The sequence below is a fragment of the Mustela nigripes genome, chromosome 10, assembly GCF_022355385.1.
Source record: "Mustela nigripes isolate SB6536 chromosome 10, MUSNIG.SB6536, whole genome shotgun sequence".
In the NCBI taxonomy this organism is placed as follows: Eukaryota; Metazoa; Chordata; class Mammalia; order Carnivora; family Mustelidae; genus Mustela; species Mustela nigripes.
Genome location: NC_081566.1, coordinates 3,744,370 through 3,771,716, shown reverse-complemented (window position 1 = coordinate 3,771,716; position 27,347 = coordinate 3,744,370). Strand labels below are relative to the sequence as shown.

The following is a 27,347-nucleotide window of genomic DNA, read 5'->3' as shown; positions in this document are numbered from 1 at the left end:
AAAAAAAAAAATTAAAAAAAAAAAAAATAAAAAAAAAAAAAAAAAAAGAATGCCCCCATTTTATACAAGGGAAAATTCACACAAATTTCCTCCCAAAGGACAAGCTCCCCTGGCAGCCTCACGTCCACTGCTCTCCTGTCCGGTGAAGTGCGTGACTCTGCGCTCCACGAGCCCCTCCTGCGCCTCCCCACCCACGGGCTTGGCTCACACTAATCCTTCCGCCTCAAGCCCTTTCTCTCATCCTCTCCCCTCAACGATTCCCAGCCTCTCGTGTCTCGCACACACGCACGCGCATGTAAACACACAGCACACCGTCGCCTGTTGAAATGGTTCTCGTTCTCTCTGCAGGCAAGGTTCAACTCAAAGGTCACCACCTGCATTCGTCTTTCCCAATCTTCCTCCCCAACTGCCGCTGAAATTTCTCTGCCATGTCTCTGGGTAAGGAAGGATTCCTCATGCGCAGGTCAGGCCTCCGTCCCTAAAACACAAGGCTCTGGAGAACAGGGTCCTGCTCACTGGCAAGTCCCTAACTGCACAGAGCAGTGCTCTGAGCGCAGGAAGTGTTTCTCCTTTTTTTAATTGAAAAGGTTTCTTTTGCGAGTATGACAATACAGGAAATTACCATTAAACTCAAGTGAGAGTCTCCTATTTCTTCTTCCCACCTCCATGCTCTACCCTGCTCTGATGATGAAAGGCTACTTCACCAGCCACTTATAAACATTAATTTTCTTGTAGTAGTCTGAACCAAGATAAGGAAAATGTGAATCACTTGCCTGATACCATGAATGTTTTTGATTGCGTAGCTTATTTCTCTTCGCAACTCCTTCTCATTGAACTCCATCTGCAGATACGAAACGAGCCACAGTCATGACACGTAATTCCTTTGAATAACAATATTGTTGAATATTAAAAAATGAGAAGAACTTGACTTCGTTATTAATAAATGGATACTCATGTCTTTCCTAACCTAAACCCAGATGGTCAAAACATCTGTTTATATAAAGTTCAAGGCAACACAGAACATTGGGGATTTCTGGGAGTTTTCGTGTAGTGGATTTTAACTCTATTACAGACAGGCGCGCTGTGCATAAAGGATGCCTTCTGGACATAAATCTGTCCATTCACTTGAAATACACAATTCTCCATTCTTCTGCTGCATGTAGTGAATGTATTCAGAGACAAATGCATAAATAAGAGTGTCGCCTGACATGCAACAGTGGTCCAGCTGTGCTCGGACTAACAATGGCTGTCTTTTCTCTCTGGCCACTTTAACCACCTGCATTCAAGGCCTCTCTACGAGAGGAAATTAATAATATTTTACCAATCCAACGCAGGATGGATGACTGCATAAAAACCTCCCAGAAGTTCTAGGTACTTTAAAGCTATTTGGAATTAGGATCAAAATGTCATGGAGCTTAGACCTAAAAAGGTATCAAGAGCCCAGCTGGTTCAGCCCCTGACTTCTGAGATCTGGCCCTCCAGTATCACTGTCTATGCACCTCCCCTCTCACACTTCATACTGTAGAACAATTAAGTGCTTTGGTTTCCTGCCCACACCCTGTGGGCCACAGCTCAGCTTTTACTGTTCCTCCTTCTTGATCTGGAACAAGCCCAGGCCCCAACACCCTCCCTCGAGCCCCTCCTGCTTGACTAGCTGCTCACCCTTCTAAACCCAGCTCAGAAGCCAGGCTCCCTCACGCACTCAGGCTGGGATTCGGGTCCGTAGGCTGTGTTTCCATAGCACCCTGTGCTGAAATTTATCACTTTACTTAGCACATTTTAATGAAACTATCTGTTTACCCATTCACCTCCCACACCGAGACATAAGCACCCTCCTCTGTATGTGAAGCAAGGAGCAGAGTCCCTAATACTCCTTGGCCACATAATCGGTAAGCCAACCTAAGCAGAGCCAAAGTAAAACTCTACACAAACTCAGCTTTTGCTCAGTTTCCCTCATCTAATAGCCAATAGCCACTAGCATTTGCTGCCGTACAAACCAAAGCCTTAGGAGTCATCTTGAATTTTCTTTCTTGTATCCCCCACATCAATCCAAGCCCTACTGACCCACAGACCCAACCACTGTCTCCATCTTCTCTTCTGGGGCATCTTTACTGTGAAGCTAAGTTCAGGGCTTCTCTCTTAACAGAAACACCTTCCAAGACCCTATGCCTAACTGTGTGTTTGTAATTTTGTATTCTTCTTCTTTAAGTCTGTCCCTCCCGACTGTATAAATTTTAGGGCCCATGGAAAGTGGGTTCACTCCTGCTCTGGCCCTATTGTTTAACTCACCTTGTGTCCCTGAATCAACTCTTGCCCCTCTAGGATCCAGTCTGCAGAGTGTTCTTTTAAAATCATCCACCAAATCAGGCCACAACTTTTCTTAAAACTCTCCTCTAACTTCTCATGAGTATATGTGAACACCTCAGCGAACCGGAAAGGCCCTGCATTAACTGGGCATCCCTGCTCTGAATGCACGGAGTACCCCTCTCCCCCTTCATCTGCTCTGCACCAGCCTCATCTGTTCTCTACCCACGGTACAGACGCTTGTGCAGGGCCTCACCCTCGGCTGCTTACCTTGAACGACCCTCTTCCCCAAGGTCCTCACCTCAACCTCTTCATGCGATTCTGGTCAAGCTTTCAATGTCCGCTACTCAGAGGGACCTTGTCTGAAACACTCTATCAAAAGGCTCACGGGGCGCCTGGGTGGCTCAGTGGGTTAAGCCTCTGCTTTCGGCTCAGGTCATGGTCTCAGGGTCCTGGGATCGAGTCCCACATCAGGCTCTCTGCTCAGCAGGGAGCCTGCTTCCCCTCCTCTCTTCCTGCTGCTCTGCCTACTTGTGATCTCTCTCTCTCTGTTAAATAAATAAATAAAATCTTTAAAAAAAAAAAAAAAGTGGCTCACTTGGGGCACCTGGGTGGCACAGACAGTTAAGCATCTGACCCTTGGTTTCAGTTCCAGTCATGATTTCAGGGTCCTGGGATTAAGCCCCTCATAGGACTCTGCACTTGGCAGGGAGCCTGCTTGAGATTCTCTCTCTCCCTCTTCCTCTGCCCCTCCCACTCCTGCTGTCTCTCTCTCTCTCTCTCTCTCTCTCTCTAACAAATAAACCTTAAAAAAAAAAATTTAAAAAAAAGAAGTGGTTCATGCAACCCCTCTGGCTAACATTATGTTACATAATGACATTTGGTATTTTCTTACTTTGTCTATTTGTAAAATTCTCTGCCTAACCCCACCAGACAGTGCCTGTCTTCATCAGTGGCACCTGGAAGTTTGGCACAGAACAGGTATTCAAGAAATATTTTCAAATTAATTAGACAACAAATAAACTTCATAGGAACTCAATTAGCATTTGGTGAAATAATTTGAAATGTTGTTAGACCCCATTAAATAAATAAAACCAGAACCATCAGAAAATACTTCTCTCCTAAATTTCATCACCTGCGCATGAAGATTTTTACTCAAAGACCTATCTGAGTCCTATATCACTCCCATGACGTTTCACGAACAGTTACAGAGACCAGGACATGGAAACGAAATGAAGTGAAAAGAGGGAAAAAATAACTTTTGGTACAAACCTTGACTATCTCAAAAGGAAAGCGTTCATGAAATATACGATTGATTTTAGCCCCTCCCGAGAGCTCCAGGGTATCTACTTGGTCCCCTGACCCTTCGATTCTCTTCTCGAAGTCCACAGCAAACTGCTGAACCATCCTGTAATTGTGAAAGAGAAGGGAGTTCAAGCTACAGTCATAAGGCTTTGTATCTCTCATTTTAATTTACTACGCGAGCCCTTAGAATCCTTTTCCGAGTGTTCTTAGTGGCACCTACTGGCAGGATGAACAGTGTGCACCATGCAGCACTCAAAAGTGTAATTATAGGACATACATGTTACTAAGATTTATTTTAGGCAGTTAATTAAAACACATATCATAAGTAGCTGTGTCATTCGGTGCATTCTGTCCATTTAGTTGAAACCATAAAGTGGTATTTTAAAATATTTCAATTAGGAATTAAAATTAAACAATGAAACTGGACAGAGAAGAGTCAAAACGCTCCTCGGTTCCTATGAGCTCACACACTCGCCTAGTGTGTCAACCCCTCCCTCCTGCTCTGCCTGCTTCCCCCGGCCCTGCCCCCAGCATCACAGACAAGCAAACTGGGGACCCCCACCCCCCTCTCCAACTAGCTCTAGCCTTGTCTTCCAATGATTTCTCACAACTGGGTAATAAAACTCCTTAACCCATCACACAAGGTTCTCCGTGGTCTGGCCCTGGATGCTCCATCTGTCACCCCTCACCCCCGTTCGCCCTCCCGGCCAGCCGGAAAGAAGCCATCCGCAGTCCCCTACGTGCACCACGCCTCTGTGCTTCTCCACGGTTTCTGCTCAGAACACCATTCTTTCTGCGCCCTGCTTCCTTGCCTGGCTAACTCTTATCTGCACTCGAGACTCCTTTCAAGCATTACTCATTCCAGGAAGCTTTCCACGGTCCTGTCTGCCACCACCACTCAGAGCACCTGGTTCCTTCGGCGCATTTTCCTCGGTCCTCCAGCTTCCAGGCAGCGCAGCACTTGGCGGGGTCCACCACCCTCGTTCCCCGAAGGGCAGGCGCCACACACTTTATTTCCCTGCTGCCCCCACCCCCCGCCCCGGCCAATATAGGAGAGGTACTGAGTAATTTCAACGAAGGAATGAGTTACCTTAAGGTAGTTGGTAAAAACCAAAGAGATAAGTAACAGGGAGAAAAGAACAACCTACTTGCATGTTCGACTGCTAGATGTAGAAATTCTAATTTTGGCACGCTCATACTACTTTCAAATTTGAAAGTCAACAGAAAAAAATTCAAACCATCTAAGACTCGTATCTTTTATTCTCTTTCATCAAAATCGTGGATGAATTACAATGGCAAATCAGGCCAGAAAATCCAGAACACAATTTGATGTAGCTATGTTTATGCATACACCCATGTTCATCTAATTTTTAACCACCTGACAAGGTAACATACATGAGAAAGCACCGAAACACTGGAAAATTTCAGGAAATTTACCTCCAGCCTACACTCCAGTCCCCGGCCCCACTGAAACGAGCTGCGAACAATTTCATATTATTCTCTTGTCCTCCTCTTCCGCCTGCTACCCTCCCCCCATATGTTAGTTTCTCCTTTTCAGAGGAAAAGTATATTTTCCTCTGTGAACTCACAACCTTCCTCACCTGTAACTGCCTCCTCATCTGGCCTCCAACAACAGTTTACACTTCCCAGAAACATAGCATTTATCAGATTTTAACACAGTTAGTTGCTTATATATCTGTCTCCCTTGCTCTACTGTGGCCTCTTCTTGAGGGCAAAAGTCTTAGTCGTCGTTGAGTCGCCGGTAGATAGCACAGAGTCAGACACCAAGTCGAACACAAAGAGATGAGAGGCAAGAAGAGAGGCAGGCAGAAAGGAGGGAAGAAAGAAAAAAGAAAGGGGCAGAGGGAGAAAGGAAGGAGCTGATCAGGCCCCCTGCTAGGGAAGATCCGGAAGTGGAAAATTCTGTAATTTGAATCCAATGGAGTCAGAGAGGCAAGCCTAGTATTTGTAAGGAGAGTGGTTTCAGTTGGATGTTACAATGATGACCGAGGACCTAAACAGAAATAGCTTTCTTTTCTCTGTAACTTGAAGAGTTTTTATAGGAACATAACCAAAGCCAAGAATAAAAAGGAAAAGATAAACTAGGAAAGAGTTGAATCCAAGAAAAAAACCCTTTTCTCTGTATGATTCTGTATTTTTAAGTGGGAAACATTAGATGTTACATTGAATTTTTACTTACATAATTTGAGCATTTAGAAATAGCTCCACAAAGAAAGGAATTTTGTCATGTATTTTGAACACCAAATTAAGGGCATCTTGATTGCAAGGCTGTACAGGAGGAAAGGGACCGCAAGAGATGGGAAGCATCATCTCTGGAAATGGACTTAGGGCCTCCCAGAATATCAGCTGGGCAGAGGATCTTCGGTTTGAGAGGGACGGCGGTAAGTTGCAGTACAGGGACAGGACAGATGGAGCTGGAAGGGGATGACATATGGAAGAGAGATAAAAGATAGAAGGAGCTGGCAATTCTCTACCAACTCTGCTGTCCTACCCAGGACCTCTCAGGGATACAGAGGAGTAAAAAGATACTTGGCAGTTCTCACATTAGTGTTTTTAAAGAGCTACATTAAAATCATTACCAAAAAGGGTAAACGATACTTAAATGTGGCTTTACTGTCCATACTTTAATTATTAAAGCCTTGGGTCTCATTCCGCTGAAAAATGTACACAGCTAAATCACATGAAATCATAGACGTAAGAAGGTAGTAAGTACAAATGACATCTGTCAAAACAGTTGTACAAGACAGACAACATGTTCGACAAGAGCATCATCTACTTCTAAAGATTAAGGGGAAACACCCTGCTGAGTTATCACTATGGGTTTGACTCATTTACGGAATCCAATGATACAAGCACAAGGAAACTGGGCATGGGGATGGACAGTTGGTTCAATCTGTGGTAACAGAGTAAGACTAACAATGATTCTTCAAGAACACAAAAGCTTTGGGGCTGCTATGTTACACACAAAGTCTTGTACACCTTACTTGCTTCTTCTATTAAACCTAGAAAACAGCACGACGAAGAGACGGAGGCCAAGCAAAGAGAAGAATTCGTTTCAGGCGTGGAGCAAGGGGAGGGCAAGAGGGACTCACTGCAGCAAAGCCTTGGTCTTCCTGGTGGGGTCTTCCGGCTTGAAGTTCTTGTAGGCTTCCACTTCATGCTCGATGGACAGCAGCTGTCCCTGCAGTTTGTTCCTGAAGTTTGGGAGGGTGTCCCGAATGTGGTTGGTAAGTTGCTAAATAAAACAAAACAGATTGTATAGCTATAACAGATTAAAGATCAACTCACGAAACAAAAATTGACCTTCCTTGTTTTCCTAATGTTTAAAATTTAGAAATCATGCACGTGTACACATTTGAGAATGACTATGTAGGTCAATCATGAGAAGGAACCCCGGCTCTCTCCTGGCCTTAGGGAGATGCTCCAAACTCTTCAAATGAGGCCCCTCACTTGGGCTACCCCTTCATGACGGGCTGGAAATACCCTGTCAAAATGCACTGACATTATCAGAGGCTGCCTAATAACAGTAGAGGAGGGACCAAGTTATCTGATTACCTAGACTGCAGAGGGAGCCTTGGGTTAGAATGTGGTTAGAAATGCAGAAGCTAGAGTTACAGGTGCTGCCGGAAGTTTCGGGACCCAAAACTAGTGGAACTTGTAGGTACGTGGCACCTGCTCATGTCCCCTCCATTCTGCAGCTCAGACGGGAGCTTCTACTTGCCCCGCCTCTCGGCCCCAGTCCAGCGGTGGTGGCTTGAAAGCTCCCTGACCAGCGAAGGAAAGCTCGCTCTCTCGCTCACTCTGCTCTGGACATCTCTGCTTTACCATCCACTTGGCAATTCCCCTGAGATCGTCTGCTGGCACGTCAAGCTCAGCAGGATGAAAAATTCTCCAAGAGACAGTCTATGAGTACACGCTTAATTAAGAACAAAGGTGGATGTAAACCCAGATTGGCTCGCTCTCTGCCTTACGTTCTTTCTATCACAATGCAGTTAAACAAAAGTCTGAACTAAAAGAGAAAAAAAATGGGCGCTTGGGTGGCTCAGTGGGTTAAGCCTCTGCCTTCGGCTCAGGTCATGGTCTCAGGGTCCTGGGATCTAGCCCCACAGCGGGCTCTCTGCTCAGCGGGGAGCCTGCTTCCCCCCCTCTCTCTGCCTGCCTCTCTGCCTACTTGTGATTTCTCTCTCTGTGTGTCAAATAAGTAAAATCTTTTAAAAAGAGAGGGAGAGAAAGAAAGAAAGAATAAAAAAGATAATCTTCTTGAACTGGTTAAGGAGTAAACTTGAATCAAAAGAAGGAGAATGTAAACTTCACAGAAATACATGAAAAGGAATCATATGTTAAAAGGGGAATAAAAACCCAGACTGACTGCAGAAATCATTCTAAATCACTTTTGTGTTTACTGGAGGTTACCTGACTATATCTGTTCACTACAGTTATTTAAACGTAATAGTTCACAACCTTATTAGACCTTTGCCCACAGTTATGACTTATGTTACTTCCCAGCATGCTATGCTATGGCTCTGAAGCAGGAAACAAAAGCATGGGGAGGACGGCATTCCCAGCATCAACCTCACAAACCCCCAAGTTGAAGAGCAACAGTGACCATGAGAAACCAGCGGCTACCTGTCCGCCATGTGAGTGGTAAATGATAAAAACACATGGTTTCCACCTTTTCCTTCTCAGGTATCTCAACAGCAAAAGCAACACTGTGGGCCACTCTTGGCTTTCTGAAACAGTTCTTTCCTTGGCTTTTGTGACCCTAGTTCCTCTCATTTTTCTCCTAACCTTTCAGATAAACCTTGTAGATCTCCTTTGCTTGGCATCCCCCTCCACCAGACCTGTAAATAACGATATTCCCTGAAGCTGAGTCTTAACCTTCTTCTTTGTTCACTCTCTGTTCCTCCTAAAGTAACCTTATTCCACTCATGGCTTTAATAAATATTCAAGTGCCTGTGGCTACCAATGTGTTATCTACAGACGAGACTTATCTTTCCAGCAGGCACACATATTAGACCATGGACTTGACTCCTCTTAGATGTGCCAATGAAACCTCAGCCTCAGCAAGTCTGAAATCAAACACCTAATCTTGCTTTCGGGATTCTCCATCTCGGCGACTTCATAACAATACGGGAACTTGGAACGTATCCTTGACTTCACGTCTCCATCATCCACCAGAGTTAATCTACCACCAAGTTTTTGATTTTTCCTAAACATTTCTCAATTCTGGTTTTTTTCATCTTCACTGGCCCTAATCAAGACCAAGCTACCACCATTTCCTTTGACTCCTAATTTCTCAGGTCTAATCTTCTTATCTGGAACCACCATCATCATTTTTAATCCACAGCTATGATTGTGTAATTCCCCTACTCAGATGCCGTAAATGACTCACTCCCCACTACTCTTAGGATAAGAACAAAAATCTTTAACTTGCCTACAAATATTACAAGATCCAGCCTCTGCCTACTTCTCCAAATTCATCTCATATCCCACTCCCTCATTCACTGCCCTCCAGCCATCATGACTCAAAAATGTCATGTTCTATTCCAGTTTTCACGATAGAAACTGTCCCTCAGGGCCAGAGGTATCAGTGCACATTGAATCAACCATGAAAGTACCCTAGTTTCAAACTGTATGAGGTCCCTGAAGCAATAAAAAAGAAACTGGGGTGCCTGGGTGGCTCAGTGGGTTAAGCCGCTGCCTTCGGCTCAGGTCATGATCTCAGGGTCCTGGGATCGAGTCCCACATCGGGCTCTCTGCTCAGCAGGGAGCCTGCTTCCTTCTCTCTCTCTCTGCCTGCCTCTCAGTGTACTTGTAATTTCTCTCTGTCAAATAAATAAATAAAATCTTGAAAAAAAAAAAAAAAGAAACTGATTATCCAAGAAACGAGAGCTCTTCAGTACAAAGTCCATTCAGTTTTCAGTCAACCAGAATCTAGTCATTTCATAATTTAGGGGTCATTTCTATAACCAAATGGCCAGTCACATTCTTTCTACTTTTCTAGTATTCACAACCTAATTTATTTCCATCTCTGTCTTCCTAATCATCTTAGTGATTTTTCCCTAAGAATTTTTCAGTTTGTATTTTTCTTAGACCTATACAGGCATGAAAGCAGTAATCAACAAAACTACATATATTGGTAGAATATTACGGTCTTCGTGTGGCAAACCAGAGTTCCTTCTCTAAAATATATTCATGTTTGTGAAAGGACACAACCATAGCACCATGTCATGGCTTTTAAATACTCATCTACCCTTAATTAAAAAGAACGAACTTGGAGGGTGTGTGCACTGGTGAGTGCTGTGAAGTGTGTAAACCTGGTGATTCACAGACCTGTACCCCTGGGTCTAATAATACCTTATATGTTAATAAAAAATTATTTTAAAAATTAAATATAAAAATTATAAACAAATAAAGAAAGAAAAGAAAAGAACAAACTTTACATGAGTTTGCATTATGTCACTTAAAATAGAAGTATACCCCTGCTTTCTTATTTTCTAAAACTTCTTCCATTGCTCTGCCTAAAGGGTTCAGGTCCAATGTCACAAGTAGCCTGCCTCATTGTTAGTCTCTACTGATACCTTCTAGGAGCAAACAATCAGGACATTCAATACCGGTCTGATTGGTTGACTGTTAAAGTTTATAAATAAAAGTTAAAGCGTATCTTGTGATTCTATTTGTGAGAAAAGCTGTTCACCACATGAGTCAATACGATCACAACTCAGGGAGTGGCCCGACATACCCTGAGGATGATGCTTAACTTCCCTAGGAGATGGAAAATATGTAGCCAAGTAAGGGCACTGGGGTTTTATTCAAGAAGGGTGTAAGTGCACAGAATGTGAGAAGATGGAGGCCCAGGTCCATCCATGTGGGGAAAGGGGTCAGCCGGAAAAACTTAGATGAATGGAGACCAATGACTGCTTATAAGGCTTTGTTATTTTTAAAAATTTAAATGAAGGAACAAATTGATTCTAAACAAAACCATAAAGAAATTTTAAAAAGAAATCTAACCTAAACATTACAGATTGACATTTTCAAAACAGATCCCAAGAAATCAAACTTTCAGAGATTTACAACGATAATTTCTTTTTTTTTAAAGATTATTTATTTATTTATTTGAATGAGAGAGAGAGAGACAGCTAGAGACAGAACACAAGCAGGAGGAATAGGAGAGGGAGAAACAGGCTCCCCATTGAGCAGGGAGCCCAACTTGGGGCTCATTCCAGGACCTTGGGATCACAACCTGAGCCGAAGGCAGATGCTTAGCAACTGGGCCACCCAGTTGCCCCTAATTACTTTCTTTCTTTCTTTTTTCATGATTTTTAAAAAGATTTTATTTATTTATTTGACGGATGGAGAGAGATCACAAGTAGGCAGAGGCAGGCAGAGAGAGAGAGAGGGAGGCAGGCTCCTCCCTGAGCAGAGAGCCCAATGGGGGGTTCAATCCCAGGACCCTGGGATCATGACCTGAGCCGAAGGCAGAGGCTTTAACACACTGAGCCACCCAGGCGCCCCCAGGCACCCCTAATTTCTTAAGATGACTACATCTTGTGAGTAAAATGGCTGCTGATACATATACCCTTATTCACTGTTCTTAAAGAAGTGTATTTCTGCTCTGAGCAGTGTACTTTCAGTATCATTAAATAGATTCTGCTCACTGAGAATAGTAACAGTGTGCAACTAAGTACTCACATTCACTTTTTAATTCCTATCATTAAAGCAGAATGTCTTAATTTGGAAACAATAAATATTAAAATGAGACATATGAATTCCAACAGTCCCTTCCACATTTCGTAATTGTTCCTGTTGTTCGAGAAAACGTCTTTACCTGATTAAGGACCTTCTGCAGGTGTGGGGTCCCCATCCGATCAGCAATATGTCGGTAAGCCGGGTGCGAGAGAAAAAACTTCCTTTCGGCCAACATGGCAGCCTTAATGTCCTTTTTCCCATCTATATCCTTCTGGCTTCTGTTGACCACGCCCACATAACCTGAAACGGAGCACATACAATGTGGTTTGGGACACTTGTTCATTCTGGACAGATTTCAAGGCTCTCACCAGGCTGTGAAGAAAAGCAAACTTATCTGTAAGGGCTGAAGAACTGAACCCTTTACAAAACAGTGTGAGACGTCAGTATTTAACAAAGGCCGGCTGAGGTGAGGTGGCTAATGACACTTTAACAGTAACACATTAATGTCTCTTGACCTAAAAAGCTCTGTGCACTTTAATACAGTGTGTCCCTCTGCAGTATTGTTATATGGTGGGCAAGTGAGTAAGTCACGCTTGCAATAGCACAGGGTACATTCATGCAGTCAATGATGCGTATTTATACCCGCCTTCAAACTCCTTCCTTTTCCTGTTTTCTTATTCCTGTTATTTTAAGGAGGAGTTCTCCCTTTGGATCATTTTTAATATACCATTTGGGAACATTATGCCATTCCCGAAAAAGTGTAATTAATCATAAATACATTCCCCACAGCTGTGAAGGCATAAAACCCAGCTTCCCATCAGTTTCCCAATCGTTTCTCCGCCACGCCATCAAAGGAGTCCCGTACAGGATGTGATACGTTACCCCTGCGGAGAGGCAGCAGCTTATTCTCTAGAACGTCCCTGGCATCTGTTCCTTCATCCATAAGATCCAGTTTGGTGATGACGCCGATGGTTCGCAACCCTGCATGGAAAACAAACAGCATTACACAGCTTGTAGAAGACGAAGCAATTTTAGAGACATGCACGTCCCAATGCTAAACAGCAGGCACTCATATTTCTGCCATTGTTTTGTTCCGCTCTGTCTTACTTTGTTTTCGAGTCCACTGCTACCCCAGTCTGGGGGACTCTGACGGGTGAGAAGGAGAGTTGTAGCATCCATAAGGTGACTTTCACTTCCGGAGAGAAAATAACCAAGAGGTGTATCACCACCATAATTCTAAATACATGCCTTTATTTTGGTACCACGTGTTCATGGAAATTATATATGTCACATTTTCCTCCAAGTTACTGGACACAATGTGGGTGCTTTAATTTTTTTATGTATTACCTTATTGTAAATGAATAAACAAGCAAGACCAATGAAGAGAGTGTATCATAAACCAAAGCTTATTATTGATTCAGTTCTAAGCCCTTGACAAACAAATAAGAAGAAGAAACTTAGGCATATGATAGTGTCATCCCCCAAAATAAAGTTTCAAGTTGCACAGCATTCACTGTTCATTAGAAAAAGATAAATGACTTAATGGAACGAAGACCAAACGAAGAATCCTGGTGCTTGGATTCTAGTCTCGAGGCAAGTCACTTAACCCTCTTTCTCTGGGTCTCCTACCTGTAATATAAAGACTTGGAGACCATAGTCACCAAGATACCTTTCAGTAATAAAACTATATAAAGACTCAGACATTTTATGTAACATATCAGATACCTCACCTTTGTCCACTGTTTTCTGTATTAGATGAAATGAACAATATTTGCCTAGTGATTCATATTTTTAAGTGCATTTCTTTGGATATGATAAATTAAACACATACCTTTATCTTTTTACCTGAAACCACTCTAAAATGGCTAATATTTATTAGGCCAGTTATGGTTTTTGCATGCTTTATGTCTCTTAAATCATTTGCTCTTAAAAAGGACTCCAACTATTTTTTTTTAAGATGAGGAAACTGAGGCAGAAAGAGAGATTAAGTAGTTTTTCCAGGGTCATACAAAGGGTGGGTCTAGGCGTCCAGAGCCCATGCTTTTAATCAATATACTGCTTCTTGCAATACAAAGAATTTTAAAAATAAAAAAGGTTTAAATCAAGAAAGCCAAAGAAAATGGAGAATGGAAGAAAAACGCTGAGACTAAGCTCAGCGGGATCACTGCCAACTAAATTGATAGACTAAGGAGAGGAAAACTGCATTCAAAAAAGCCAACAGCCAAAGCCCAGAAGCGGGGTCATTTCCATCACAGCCTCTCGGAAAGGTTCAGGAACACCAATAGCTCTGACGATAATGGGCGGTAGTGGGGGCAGTTGAGGTTGACAACAAGATCGCTGGGTGAAAGCAGTGAGATTTCCATGGATAACATCGCTGGGAGCCGCCCCAGCTCCACCTAGCAGGAGAGCGCAGAGTCTATTCTCTGGAAACACAGAACTATGGAAAACTGCCCTCATGGGCACCTGGCCCAGTCAGAGGGCATCAGGTTTTAAAAGAGGGTGATTATGAAATCCCACATACTGAACAGCAAGACCTCTCTGCCCAGTCCAGTTTAAGAAAACGCTGGCTGGTAGAATTTAACCTCCCGAGCAGGAGATTGCAAAAATTCTGTCTGGGTTTATTAACCATTATTAGAGGAAAACACAGATATTAAAATTCAGAGGAACTCCAATTAAGACAGTCCAATAAATCATCCTACTGTGTAGCCTGTAACTCATTTAGTCAAGCACACCCACATAGAGTTTCCTGTTAGTATTTCACTTTTAAATATAAATCAGTAAGTATAGGTTTGCCAATTGTTATCATGCAAAATTATTATTATATTAATATAATATAAATATCATTGACTATATTCCCTATACGTGACTTATTTATTTTAGCATACTGAGATGTATATAATTGTAGAAGGACTATGTTGTATACCTGAAGCTAATACAATATTGTGTGTCAACTACACTTCAATAAAAAATAAAAATTTAAAAAATTATTTGAAATTTGAATGGATAGCCAAGGAGAGTCTCTGAGACAAAAACAAATAAATATTGTAAAACAGAACTGAAGAAACAAAGATAATACAAAACATAGAAGAAAACTTTATTATTTTTATTAATATCCTCAGAGAGAAACGAGAGGTCACTGCATCCATAGAACAAGAAAAGAATGTCATAAAAGGAAACATTCAAACAAAAGGAATTCTCACTAACAAAATACGAGAGTAGAAATTTTTTAAAAAATATTAGTAGAATGGTCAGGGTACAAAGTTAGAAACTCTTCTGCAAAACAAAAGAAATAGAAGTGGGGCGCCTGGGTGGCTCAGTGGGTTAAGCCGCTGCCTTCGGCTCAGGTCATGATCTCAGGGTCCTGGGATCGAGTCCCACACAGCGCTCTCTGCTCGGCGGGGAGCGTGCTTCCCTTCCTCTCTCTCTCTGCCTGCCTCTCTGTCTACTTGTGATCGCTCTCTGTCAAATAAATAAATAAATAAGTCTTTAAAAAAAAAAAAAGATAAAAGAAATAGAAGTAAATAATAGAAAAGGAAAACTTGCTTAAATAAGCTAGACAAATAGGGGCACCTGGGTAGTTCATTTGGTTAAGCATCCAACTTTTGGTTTTGGCTCAGGTCATGACCTTGGAGTTGTGAGATCCAGCCCTGTGTTGGGCTCTGTACCCAGTGCAGAGTCTACTTGAGATTCTGTTTCTCCCTGTCCCTCTCCCCATCCCCTGCTTTCTATCTCACTCTCTCTTTCTCTCAAATAAATAAATCTTAAAAAAAAAAAAATAACTAGAGGGACTCCTGGGTGGCTCAGTGGGTTAAAGCCTCTGCCTTCAGCTCAGGTCATGGTCCCAGGGTCCTGGGATCAAGCCCCACATTGGGCTCTCTGCTTGGAAGGGAGCCTGCTTCCTCCTCTCTCTCTCTGCCTGCCTCTCTGCCTACTTGTAATCTCTATCTGTCAAATAAATAAATAAAATATTTAAAAAAAAAACACTAGAAAAATGATTTAGAAGATACAATTTCTGAATAATTGGCATTCTATGAAAACAGAAAAGATGAAACAGAAATAGTTGGGGGGCATACTAGTAAAGAAAATATTCTATAAGTGAAAGATTATGTATTGAATAAACCCATCAAGTGTCCAACATAATATGAAGCAGACACACAATATGGCATAGCAGTATAAGATTTCAAAACACTGTGAACAAATCAAAAATCCTAATAAGCTCCCGAAGAAGTTAAGAAAAGAAAGTGACAAAAAAAGGTTTGGAAATCCTTCCCAGCAACAAACTGGAAACTAAAATTGAATAGATTGCTGTTTTCAAAATTCTGAGGGAAAACATTATTTCTAGCCTAGAATTCAAAACTATCGATAAATGTGTCAGTAGAAAATGATATTTTCAGACCTGCAAAATCTCAAAATATTCTACCTCCTTTTCTCTTTCTTTGGAAACTACTAACAGATGGGTTCCATCAAACAAGGAAAGCAAACTAACAAAGAAGTAAATAAGAGATACAGGAAGAAAAAGTTTAATATAACAAATAAAAGGGGGGGGGGGTATTTCCAGGATGGTGTAGATCCCAGTACTAGGCCAGAAGAGTCAATATCTATTTGAATGAGAAGACACAGATTACTGAAGAGATGTATTTCCCCACTAAGAAAAAAAAAAAAAATGAAAGTGCTAGAACACCTAATGCCTAAGATTTTTTAAGGTATTAAGAGATTTCAACTCCTAGAGGAGAGGCTGGGAATGCACTGGTGATGGATATTTAGAAGATTATGCAAACAAACAAAAAGACAAGCTATCAACCTCAAAGACAGCAATATCATATAAGAAAGGAAATGTAATCAAAATTTACACAGGGCTCAGCTGCAAATGATATTTTCAGAATTATAATTATTTAAATATAATGTAATTATATTAGTAGAACACAGGAGGGTCCATGTATATATGTAAGGTTAGTATATGTGGTTATGGGAGAAAAAAGACAGCTAAATTCTTCTCTACAGTAGGAAGTCAAAAGTGAAAATCTAAAGATAAAAAATCAAGAAATAGTAGTATGAACAATTTACATAGAAATATGAAAGTAAACACCAAAAGAAAGCTGAAAGTGATAGCCTCTGGAAATTAGTAATCAAGAGTCAGGAGGAATGGGCAAGGGACAGACAGTTTTTGTTAAAAGCCTTTGGGACTGGGGCACCTGGGTGGCTCAGTGGGTTAAAGCCTCTGCCTTAGGTGTGGGTTACGATCTCAGGGTCCTGGGATCAAGCCCTGCATCAGGCTCTCTGCTCGGCAGGGAGCCTGCTTCCTCCTCTCTCTCTGCCTGCTTCTCTGCATACTTGTGATCTCTGTCTGTCAAATAAATAAATAAAATCTTATTAAAAAAAGAAAGAAAGAAAAAAAGAAAAGCCTTTGGGACTGATTTTTAAGCTGCATATGTTTATAATATTAATATAAATAAAAGTTAAATTTTAAAAGTATTTTCTTTACTACTTTATTTCTACAAAGGCAGAGAAATCTATGATTGATGGTATACCAGAAATAGCAAGGAAGATTATTTTCTTTTCATGTTAATTATACAAATAGGCAGCTTAAAATAATCAAAGAACTCCTGCTGGCATACTGGAGACCTACACTGACAAATCTCAAAAAGCCATTGCCTAAGCGATTCAAAGGAAACATGTTTTAAAAAGCACTTCACTAGTAACCTAGAGACTCAGATAAAGATAATAATAGAGACCATGTATTGAGTCCTGACTTGAAACAAGTACTGGGAATAGACTTGAAACAACTCCATGAAATGGGTACTGCTATTTTCTCAATAATGTGGATCAGGAAAATGAGATTTAGAGAGGAAAACATGCTTCCCTAAAAGCACAGCCTGTAGGGTGTGGAATCCAGGCAACCTAATTCCATTTTTAATCCCTATATTTTTCTGCCACCCAATCTCAGCTAGATTCTACAAGTGATGAGGTCTGTTATTTGGCAAGTCAGTTACATCATCCACATATAGAACCAAAAGATTAACTGGATGTCTCTTTTGAGTCCAGAATTCTGAAAAAGAAAACAACTTCCAGATCTAGAAGAGGTTATATACAATAATAAGAGTAATTTAATAAAATTCTTGTCCTCCAACTAAAAGGAAAATAAAAATAAAAATAAACCAAGAGCTAATAAATAATGTGTGATACTGTGTTTCAATTATGTTTCTTAGTAAAGAATGACCATAATGATGAGTGCTAATAAATCCCAACAATGTCCTTGAAAAGACATATAAGGCACGTCCAAACTGATTCTGACATAGCATAGAGACTAACAGCACTCACTCAAGGATCAGACTGCTTGGGTTCAAACCCATCAGTACCCCTTATTAGTTCCAAGACATTAGTTTCCTCATCAGGTGATGACAGGGTGGCGCAGTTGGTTAAGCCTCTGCCATTGGCTCAGGTCATGATCCCAGGTCCTGGGATGGAGACACACATTGGGCTTCTTGCTCAGCAGGGAACCTACTTCTCCCTCTGCCTGTCATTCCCAGTGCTTGTGCCTTTTTTCTCTCTCTCTCTGACAACTAAATAAATAAAATCTTTAATTTTCTCATCAGGTGTAACCACATCAATAGGGTAATCGTCGTCACAGTTTATATTTGATGTCTGAGATAATTATTAACTGCATCCTCTTTAACTCTCGAAAGACTTCCTACAGAAGAATAAGTTATATGTTCACTTTAATTCATCGATACAATGAGAAAATAATAAACCTGTGTTTTAAAATTAAGTAACAGAACTTCCACTTTCTGGTGTAACATATAATAAGAGTTGAAGTTGCCCATGTCTTAACAAGCGGACAACTGAAAGAATCAACAATCCTTCTTAGATTCTTCAAAGAAGTATGGTTACAGGACAAACCACTGCTCCCCAAATTTGGATAGGCAGATAGGTAAATTCAGGGAATCACAATTTATGGAAGCCGAAACACACAAGCAAGAATTCCTATGGGAACCAGTGCCTGAGCAGGAAAATCTAAACTGTAACTGATGAATTTCTAGAAACTCAGTAAATTAAAAAGTCTAGGAGGTCCAAGTCATAGGGAGCATCCATTTTCTTATGGGTTTGGTCTCCAGGAGCTCACCCAGGTTCTCACAGTGAATATCTGAGAAAAAAATCCCTTTGTGCCTCAGACAGGGTAGAAAACAAACAACCTGATTTAAAAACGGGTAAAACATCTGAGCAGGCACCTCGCTAAAAAAGATGTACAGATGGTTAAGTATGTATATGAAAAGGTGTTCCAGGGGGGCCTGGGTGGCTCAGTGGGTTAAAGCCTTTGCCTTTGGCTCAAGTCATGATCCCAGGGTTCTGGGATCAAGCCCCGCAATGGGCTCTCTGCTCAGCAGGGAGCCTGCTCCCTCACCCCGCCTGCCTCTCTGCCTACTTGTGATCTCAGTCTGTCAAATAAATAAATAAAATCTTAAAGAAAAAAAAAAAAGAAAGAAGAGGTGTTCCACATTATTGTTCAATAGGGAACTGCAAATTAAAATAATGGTGAGATATCACTGAACACCTATTAAAATTGCCAAAGTCCAAAACTGACAACATCAAAGGCAGCAAGGTTATGGAGTACCAAGAAGACCCATTCATTGTTACTGAGAATGCAAGACAGTACAGACGTTTTGGAAAACAGTGTCTTATAAAATTAAATATACTCTTACCACGTGATACAGTTAATTGTACTCTTTGGTATTTACTCAAAGGAATTGAAAACATATCCACACAAAAATTTGCACACAGATGTTTACAGCAGATTTACTTATAACTGGGAAGCAACCAAGATGTCCTTCTTTACATAAACAGATAAATACAACTGGAGCACAACCGGACAATGGAACATTATTCAGTGCTGAAAAGAAACGAGCTATCAAGCCATAAAAAGACAGGGAGGAACTTTAAATTCATATTGCTAAGTGAAAGAGGTCAATCTGAAAAAGCTACAAAGTTTATTCTAGAAAAGGCAAAACACAAAACACAAAAAAATGGAGACAGTAAAAAGCTTAGTGGTTGCAGGGGTTAGGGGAGGCAAGGATAAAAAGATGGAGCACAGGGGCGCCCGGGTGGCTCAGTGGGTTAAAGCCTCTGCCTTCGGCTCAGGTCATGATCCCAGCGTCCTGGGATCGAGCCCCACATCGGGCTCTCTGCTCAGCGGGGAGCTTGCTTCCCCCTCTCTCTCTGCCTGCCTCTCTGCCTACTTGTGATCTCCGCCTGTCAAATGAATAAATAAAATCTTTAAAAAGGGGGAGGGGGGACTCATTCTTCCTTTTTTTCATCATTTTATTTTCATCATGACAAGCATGCTCTTTAATACCCATACCCTATTTCACTCATCCCTCCACCGACTTTCCCTCTGGAAACCATCAGCTTGTTTTCTATAGATAAGAGTCTGGTTCTTGGTTTCTCTCTCTTTTTCCTTTGCTCCTTTGTTTTGTTCCTTATTCCACATATGAGTGTGATTGTATGGCATTTGTGTTTCCCTGCCTGACTTGATCACTCAGCATTATACTCTACCTCTATCCATGTTATTACAAGTGTCAAGATTGCATTCCTTTTTATAACTGGTTAATACCCCATTGTATATACACCACATCTTCTTTATCCATTCATCTATCAGTGGACACTTGGGTTGCTTCCATAGTTTAGTTGTTGGAAATAACTTCACAAATCATGTATCCCTTTAAAGTAATGTTTTCATCTTTGGGGAGGATAAGTACTGAGTAGTGAAATTACTATATCTTGGTGTGGTTCTATTTTAATTTTTTGAGGAAAATTTATGCTATTTTTCACAATGGCTGCACCAGTTTGTATTCCCAAAAACAGTGCACAAGAGTTCCTTTTCTCCATATCCTCACTGACACTTGTTTCTTCTTTGTGATTTTAGCCATTCTGACAGGTGCGAGGTGATAACTCATTGTAATTTTCATTTCCCTGATGATGAATGATGTTGAATATCTTTTCCTGTGTCTGTTGGCCATTTGTATATCTTCTTTGGAGAACTGTCTGTTCATGTCTTTTGTCCATTTTTTAATTGGATTATTTGTTTTCTGGGTATTGAGTTGTATCAGTTCTTTATATATTTTGGATACTAACCCTTTATCAGATATGTCATTTGCAAATATCCTCTCCCATTCACTAGCCTTATTTTTAGTTTTGTTGATTATCTCCTTTGTTGTGCAGAAATTTTACTTTGTTACAGTACTAAGAGTTTATTTTTGTATTTCTACCCCTTGCCTCAGGAGACATATCAAAAATTTGACTCTGACAGTCAATGTCAGAGAGATCACTGCCTGTGCTCCCTTCAAGGATTTTTACCGTTTCAAGTCTTTAAACCTTTTGGAATTTATTTTCGTGTATGGTGAAAGAAAATGGTCCAGCTTCATTCTTTTGCATGTGGCTGTCCTAACACCATCTGTTGAAGAAACTGTCTTTTTCTGATTGTATATTCATTTCTCCTTTATCAAAGATTAACTGACCATAAAATTGTAGATTTGTTTCTGAGTTTTCTGTTCTACCACATTAATCTATGTGTCTGCTTTTATGCCAGTACCATACTCTTTTAATTACTCTTTGTACTATAACTTGAAATCTGGAATTGTGGTCCCTCCAATTTTGTTTTTCTTTTTCAAGATTGCTTTGGCTATTCTTTTGTGATTCTATATAAATTTTAGGATTGTTAGTTCTAGTTCTATGAAAAAAATGCTTTTATTTTGATAAGGATTTGAATTAAATCTGTAGATTGCTCTGGGTAGTATGAACATTTTAACAATATTTGTTCTTCTAAACCATTAGCACAGAATGTTTATTTCCTTGCTTCATCTTAAATTTCTTTCAGCAGTGTACAGGTGTCAGAGTACAGGTCCTTCAGAATACATGTCCTTTACCTCGCTGGTTAAGTTTATTCCTAAATATTTTATTGTTTCTGGTGCAACTGTGAATGGGATTGTTTTCTTAATTTCACTTTCTGCTGCTTCACTTAGTGTATAGGGATGCAATAGATTATGGTACATTGATCTCATACCCTGCAACTTTACTGAATTCATGCATCAGTTCTAGTTTTTGTTTGTTTGTTTGTTTTTTTATTTTTGCGGAGTCTTTAGTATCATGTAATCTGTAAAATGACAGTTTTGCTTCTTCCTTACTAATGCAGGTGCCTTTTATTTCTTTATATTGTCTGGTTGCTGTTGAGGACTTCCAGTACCATGCTGAATGAGAGTGGACATCCTTGCCTTGTTCCTGACCTTAGGGGAAAAGCTCTGCTTTTCACCACTGAGTATAATATTAACTGTGCATTTTTCATATAAGGGCTTTATTGTGTTGAGGTATGTTCCCTCTAGACTCTACTTTACAGAGGGTTTTTATCTTGAATGGATGTTATATTTTTGTCAAATGCTGAAATAGTCATATGGTTTTTATCTTTTCTCTTCTTGAAGTGACATGTCACATTGTTTTATAAATATTGAGCCTCCTTTGCATTCTGCAGTAAATCCCACTTGATTGTGATATATGATTTTTTAAATATATTTTTGGATTTGGTTTGCTAATATTGCGTTAAAGATATGTGCATCTAATTCCATGAGAGATATCGGTCTATAGGTCTCTTTTTTTGTTGTGTCTTTATCTGGTTTTGGTATCAGGGTGATACTGGCCTCATAGAATTTGTAATTTTTTTTGGCAGCAGATTTTTTCCCTTTCAGCACTCTGAATATATTATGTCATTCCTTTCCGGTCTGTAAAGTTTCTGTTGAAAAATCCACTGATGGCCTTATGGAGGTTCCCATTGTATGTAACTGTCTTTTCCTGCTGTTATCAAAATTTGTTCTTTATTGCTACTTTTTTCCATTTTCACAACTACGTGTCTCTTTGTGGACCTCCTTGGGTTGAATTTTTGGGAGGATCTCTGTGCCTCCCATATCTGGATATCTGCTTCCTTCCCCAGATTAGGGATATATTCAGCTATTGTTTCTTCAAATAAATTTTCTGCCCCCTTTTCTCTCTCTTCTTCTAAGATCTTTATATGCAAATGTTATTATGCTTGACGAAGTCACTGAGTTCCGTAAGACTATTCTCAATTTGCATGATTTTCTTTCCTCTCCTTTGCTCAACTTGATTACTCCCCATTACCTGTCTTCCAGGTCATTTATTAATTTTTCTGCTTCACCTAGCCTATTTATTCCATCAAGTATATTTTTTAATTTCGTTTATTATGTTCCAGATCTCTGGTTGGTTCTTTTTTTTATCTGTGTGTTAAGGATCTCACTGATGTCTCCACTCTTTTCTCAAGTCCAATGACTATCTTCTATGACCATTACTTTAAATTCTCTATCAGGCATATTGCTTTTATCTGTTTCTCTTTGGTCTCTTGCTGTAGTTTGGTCCTGTTCTTTCATTTGGGAGACATTTCTCAGTCTTCTCATTTTGTCTGACTTCCTGTGTCTTGTTTTGTCTGTTGGGAAGGTCAGCTACTTCTCTTGCTCTTGAGGATAGCAATTTATGAAGAGGTCCTCAAGTGCTCTGCAGTGTAGTGTCCCCTATTCACTAGGGCACTTCAGGGACTGTCTCCTCTGAGTGTGAGTGTTAAGTGTGCTCTGCTGGTGAGTCTTGGCCTTGTTCTCGCAGCCCAGTTTTCTGCAGAGGCTCTCTGTGCTTATTGTGGGCAGTGTTTGGTCCCTAGCAGGGGTAGGGCATGTTTTAACAAGATGTGCAGAGTTCTCTCTGCTAAACAAGACCTTCTTCAGCTGCCAGAACTGAGGTCCCACAAAACACACAGGTAGGGGGATAGCGTTTGCAGGATTTGCACTGATTTTCCAAGGGAGGGGACCTGCAGTGCTGGGACTAAGGCCAGCATGACTGGAAAGGGAAGATCCACTGAAACACAGTGGGACAGGGCTTGGTGCAAGCAAGTTAGATAAGGAGTGTTGAGGTTGTGCTGGTTCCCACAGGTGGCTCATTTTTGTTTTTTTTTTAATGCTGGTGGGTACGGAAGGGAAATGGCACCTGCCAACCCCTTTGTTCTTGGAGGGGCCTCCCCATGATCCCTGTCTCTCTGAGCCATGCTCTTAAAGGAAAAAAATAAGTCTCCTCACCATCTGCCCCTGTTTTTCAAATTGCTGGTTCCACAGTATATCTGCATAGACTGTTTGCCATGCTGTGTCTTTAAGGGTGAGCACTCTCCTTCCTAATGCCCTCTAGGCTCTCCCAGAGCTCAGCCTGCCAATTTTTAAATTCCAGGATTTACGTCTTGCTGGTTGTAAGAACTCATGACATCTGGCCCCTCTCTTTTCGAAGGCAAATATTATGGGATTCATCCTCCCCATTTGTGGGCTCCCCAGCATAAAAGTCTGTTTGCTGCTTTTTTCCATGCCACCAGCTCCCTCCCTACTGTGGATGGACATGGTCTGCTTTTTTCCCAGACCATGTCATCACCCTTCCTACTTTCTTTGGAGTGGCCTCTTTAGCTTTAGTTGTGAAGTTTGTTCTGCCAGTGCTCAGGTTGTTTTCTGGGTTATTTAGGCTGATGTCAGTGTTATCCAGTTATATCCATGGGACGAGATGAGCTTAAGCTCCTCTTACTCCACCATGTTCCCAGCAGATAACTCCTACCCATCCTTCAAAATATCTTACAGACCTGTCCTGCAAGACCTTAATCAGGATCCCACATGCAAAAGTTTGGAACCATTTCTCTGTGCCTTCAGGCTCTCCACATACACTAAAATCATAATTCTCATATGAAACTAGGGATCTGATTATTTGTCTGTATCACTCACTAGATCATGATCTCTTCTAGAATAAAGACTACTCTACATACTCCAAGCAATTCATAGAAGTGCCAGAGTGAGCAATCAATGAATGTTTATTTATTAAAGGAATAAATGAGAGCAAAAATAAGCATATTAATTTCCTTAGCTTCCGAAAAGAATTGAAATACAAATTTCAAAAAAGAAATATACCATTCTATCAAATTACCTAGGTTTGTTGTCAATGCAATGATTTCCCTATAAGAGCACTGCCATTTCTTTCACTTATATATGCAACTAAATTTGAGTAGTGTATTGTTTCATCTAATTAAGAAATGGGGAAAAAACCAAGCCAAGAACCACCTTAGCAGTTGCCAGAAAAGTAATCTGGAACATAGTGTACACTAAAACAATAGCAATGAAAAACAAAATCAATGAAGAGCTTAGTATAAACGTGTATACTGCATAATTAAAAACAGACTTAGGAAACCAGATGTACTTCAGTTAATGTATTTTTGTTGTTTGGGGTTTTGGTGGGATTTGGGGGAGTTTGAAGTAAATGTTGTTTCTATTTGGCAAGGATTACGGAATATGTTATTTCTGAAAGCCATCAGTGATGAACAAGAATAGTTTCATCTTTTTTTCCTCTAAGTTTCCATTAACATTATTTTATTGTTACTTCCAACAATTCTAAATAACCCAGTTTTCATTTTCAAAGCCATCAGGTAAAATTATTGCATACAATACTGGAAAAAATTACTGTTTTTAAAAAATTACAAAAATTACTGTTGCTGTAACAGCAGAGACTCAATGTTGTCTACCAATATATCCCCAGAATCTAGCAAAGTACTTGAAAGATTTAATATTTGTGGAGGGAAGGGAAAGGAAAAAAAGAGGGTGAAGATAGGAAAAAAATAAGGGAGGAAAAGGAGAATTACTCCAAACATAAGAAAATTTAGGTACAGAGTGGTTCCTTCACTAAGATTTTGTATTGCAAAATGGACAAAGGTATGAAGAAACAAAAGAAAAATAATCCATATATATTTAAGTCTCTCTACTATTTGTCTACTTAAATCCATTTCCTTCTTCTTCCTTGGCACATAGTTTGACTATATTTCTAAATATCCGTTAAAATTGAGTTACAATCCTCCTATAATTTGCCTGTGACTGAGTTCCAGATAGTGGACATGTGAGCAGAAATGGTATTTGCCACTCCCAGGCTTAGTCTATGTAATTTCTAACATATGCATCTGCCTGCTATATCACCTTCCACTTGATAGATCTAACCATAATAAGTTCCTAAATCCCTAAGGATAACAAATACAAGTATCTGCGTAGCTGAATGATGTCATAGACAGGAAGCATCACACTACTCTGAGAAATCACACAGGATGGACCTTTCTACTGTTTGCACCATTGCATATATCACCGTACTTGTTTCTGTATATTAGTAAAAACAGTGGTACTTTGAAGACGAGAGCTGCAGTAATGAAAACCTGGCTTACCAAGGAGGGAAACATATGTAGCAAGTTCAAAAGATCAAGATTCATATCATATAAGAGATATATATTTTGTAAGCCTGCTTCCTGTGATGACTTGTAAGGCAGACTAAGTGCCTACTGAAAGGAAAAGCTATTGGAAAGAGTCAGGGTTTAATTCATCTTGATTGCACCTGGCTGTTTAAAGTTGGGTATTTAAGAGATGAGTTGACACACGAAATTTATCATTTTACAAGCAGAAATGCAAGGATTAGAGAGAAGGTAGGGATTTGGGTCTTTCAATGTTTGAAAAAGTCAACTACTCTTGTAACTCGAACAATTGAATAGACTGACAAAGCTCTAAGAATAAAAAAGATACATTAATTACTTTCAGTTAAGCTAAGGAACTCATTAATTTCTGTTTCAGACAGGAAACAACAGGTTGCACAGGACTGTGATATTTGAGAAGAGAAACAAACATATAAGCTCTACAATTAACCAATTTCTGACTGGAAAAAATTACTAGACTCTAGTGCAAGAAGGAAAACTCCAAAGAGATCCCAGCCATCAGACATACTTGAGAAGACACAGATTGGATTTCAAGGGGGCCAAGACAGCTGTAAAATACAGGGTAGTGTACCAGATAAAAGGGAGCTATGAATAGAAAGAGCTCTAGAAATGTGTTTACAGGTCCCTTCGAGTCTTTGAATGCACACATGCATAATGTAAGATTCCATGTAGTTGAGAAGAAAACAACTTTCACAGAGCTCTAACCCAAACAATTCCAAGAACTTACACAGGGCTGAGAATCATTTACATTCCCACCAGCTAGAGACCTGTTGAATTCAAGGCACCAAAAGGGTCAAACTTCAGTACAGGTTACTTCAGACCAACTTTTTAAAAAAACTAAAAATGAGCTTCAAAACATCAAACTGATCTACAAATAATCTAACTATCCACTAAAATAAAGTCCAACACATTTTACAAAATACTGTAAAACTCAGGACTCTACAAAGTAAAACTCAAAATATCCAGTATTCAAACAAAAATCACTAGATACACAATGAAGAAGGACTATGTGACCACAATCAGGACAGAGGAAAATCAGTCATTAGCATCTCACTCAGAAACAGTGGAATTCACAGGTTAGGCTAAAATAGCTCTTATAAGAATGTAAAAAATGCACAAGGATGTAAAATAAAATGTGAAGATAATGAGTAAATAAAAAGAATATGTGAAGATGTCTATAAAACTTCTATAGAACAAGCCATTCAACAACAACGTAGAATATACATCCTTTCCAAATGTACATAGGTCATTAATCAAAATGGACCATACGTGCTTATAAATAAGCAAATATCTATGAATTTAAAAGGAATAAAAATCATATCAGAAAGTTATTTGGAAAATGTCAAAATTTATTTAATTAAAATTAATTGGGAATTAAACAGCATATTTCTAAATACTATCAGTCAAAAATGAAGTCACGAAGAAATTTAAACATATTTTAAACCGGATGAAATAAAAGCACAGCATATTAAAATTTGTAGTACATAACTAATTAAATACTTAGAGGGGAAACTTATAACTTTTAAATATTACTATTATCAAATAAAAATGGTTTAAAACCAATGATCTTGAGCTTCAACCTTAAGAAGATAGAAAGAGAATAGCATCCAAACTAAGCAGAAATAAAGAAATTATAAAAAGTGGAAATAGATTCTGTGTCTCTTTGGTTAGGTTTATTCCTAGGTATCTTATGGTTTTGGATGCAATTGTA

At 40.0% G+C, this 27,347-nt stretch overlaps 1 protein-coding gene across 4 annotated transcripts in view; it reads right to left on the bottom strand.

Annotated features, from left to right (window-relative positions):
• The window catches only part of DNM3 (dynamin 3), a 540,277-nt gene that overhangs the window by 332,388 nt on the left and 180,542 nt on the right, over nt 1-27,347 (bottom strand). For all 4 annotated transcript variants that reach the window (XM_059412463.1, XM_059412464.1, XM_059412462.1 and 1 more), the window contains exons 5-9: nt 12,202-12,300; nt 11,459-11,619; nt 6,723-6,865; nt 3,577-3,712; nt 774-841 (exon numbers count right to left, since the gene is read on the bottom strand). In XM_059412463.1, coding sequence (XP_059268446.1) covers nt 774-841; nt 3,577-3,712; nt 6,723-6,865; nt 11,459-11,619; nt 12,202-12,300 — 607 coding nt within the window. The remainder of the gene's footprint in view (nt 1-773; nt 842-3,576; nt 3,713-6,722; nt 6,866-11,458; nt 11,620-12,201; nt 12,301-27,347) is intronic.